Source organism: Pteropus vampyrus, unplaced genomic scaffold (assembly GCF_000151845.1).
Source record: "Pteropus vampyrus isolate Shadow unplaced genomic scaffold, Pvam_2.0 Scaffold147, whole genome shotgun sequence".
In the NCBI taxonomy this organism is placed as follows: domain Eukaryota; kingdom Metazoa; phylum Chordata; class Mammalia; order Chiroptera; family Pteropodidae; genus Pteropus; species Pteropus vampyrus.
Window position 1 is genome coordinate 1,221,169 of NW_011888928.1, and position 1,934 is coordinate 1,223,102.

Consider the following 1,934-nt stretch of genomic DNA (forward strand, 5'->3'; position numbering starts at 1 on the left):
TTTGCTCTCAAGACTCTTCCATTCTGACTGAGAACATTAAGCGAACACACTAGAAATAGAGAATGATGAAACGGAAAATTATGAGGCACTGACTGTAAAATTAATAAGTTCAGCAAAAGGAAAGATGAGTGAACACCAGAGCGGGGATCGTGGCAACAGAGGCAAGCGTCTGCCAGGAAGAGTTCACATGCTATCAGGAGGCTTTGTCACCAGCCATCATTTTCAAAAAGCTATTTTGAAATTAGCTGCTTCCTGCTCCTTGAGATTCTTAAAGTCGCCCCAGGACTATCACTTTAAGGAACAATGATGTGGACTTTGAGAGAAAGTTTAAAAAAAAAACAAAACTGTAAGGCTTGTCACATTTTCAATTGAAAGGGACCTTCAGGGTCATCAAATTAAATTCACCACCCAATGTAGGCGTGCCTTCTATAGCATCTTTGACAGATGATTGTCTCGATCCTCCTTGATTGCTTCCAGTGACCGAGAACTCTTTCCTTCAAGACAACCTCTTCCACTGAATGATGGCTTTAATTAATGTCACGCTGTCCTATGTGGAACCAGTGTCTGTTTCTCTGTGACTTGCCGCGGTGAGCGGACTGTCATCTCCCAGATCACTCTTGTATTCCTACAAAAATTCCTATGGAATTTTTTTAATCCGTAGACCAGAGTGGTACAGAAAGGCTACAGATAACTACAGAATTGGTCTTAGCGTACTAGTAATTCCCTGCTTGATTCAATAAACATGTATTTAGCAGTAGAAAAACTAGTTCTTCTCAGGCTTGGGTGTTCCCAGAAAGGCCCCTTAGAGCTATGCACAGAGCAGTAACCAGCCGCAAGGAGCAGATGGCATGTATCTCGTCCCTGGTTTCACAGTCCCGGGCCGCACGCCAGCTGATGGAGAGGACTCAGTCATCCAACATGGAGACCCGGCTGGATGCCATGAAGGAGCTGGCCAAGCTCTCTGCTGACATTACCTTCGCCACCGAGTTCATCAACATGGATGGCATCGTTGTGCTGACGCGGCTTGTGGAAAGTGGAACCAAGCTCTTGTCCCAGTGAGTATTGCCGAGGTCTTGTCGGAGGGGCTGTCAGGTTCACTGCTCTCCGCAGGCATCCTCTTCTTATTTCTGTTGAATCGAATGCGTCTGTTGAACACCTTCTGCATCCAGAGCAATATGTCGAGTACTAGGGCCCACGCAGAGGGGTATAATTCACCGTTGCGGTCCTAAATCTTGTAGTCTAGTTGGCCTCTTACACATCACGTGACAGTACAAAATAGTATTGTGCCAAGTGAGTGGGAACAACAGGGGCCACAGAAGTAGGGAAGAGAGCGGTCAGCTCATGGCAGCCCTATTAATTTATGGAGGACGATTGGCCTGATGGAGCTTAGTGAGCAGACTGTCTATTATCGACGAGAACAGGTATCTGTCTATTCTTAACCACCCCCTGCTTCCTGCCCTCTGCCGTCACCTCCCCACTCCACACACTCGCACACTCACACCTGCCTCTGTGTTTACCATAAGTTACCCTCTCCCATTAGCCATCTCCCTACCACCCGTTTTCACAGGGAGGATGAGATCCAGAACTTTGCAGTACACCACGAACGTCTTTACACCACTGCAAAGTTAAGATGAATGTGGTGGGAAACTGCCTCGTCGTGATCGGCAGGGAATAAACAGATGTTTGGTTTGCCTTCTAAGCCTATGCAGCCTAAGCTGGCAGAGAGGGAAATCTTTTAGCCGATGGATCAGCTATTGAAATTTTCAGCCAAACCGAGCAACTAATCATGGGTATTTGCTTTAAGTTTGGAAAATCCTAAAGCTTTCGGCTGTCATCAGCACTGACCGAGGAGTTCTGCAGTCCCCCGAGGGTACATGATTATAGGGGCTTTTGTCTCCTCTTTAACGTGGGGGTAATACCTGCCTTGCAGTATC

At 46.9% G+C, this 1,934-nt stretch overlaps 1 protein-coding gene across 3 annotated transcripts in view; it reads left to right on the forward strand.

Annotated features, from left to right (window-relative positions):
* ELMO2 (engulfment and cell motility 2) overlaps positions 1-1,934 on the forward strand; it is a 40,702-nt gene that overhangs the window by 14,070 nt on the left and 24,698 nt on the right. For all 3 annotated transcript variants that reach the window (XM_023536039.1, XM_023536037.1, XM_023536038.1), the window contains one exon: positions 874-1,055. In XM_023536039.1, coding sequence (XP_023391807.1) covers positions 874-1,055 — 182 coding nt within the window. The remainder of the gene's footprint in view (positions 1-873; positions 1,056-1,934) is intronic.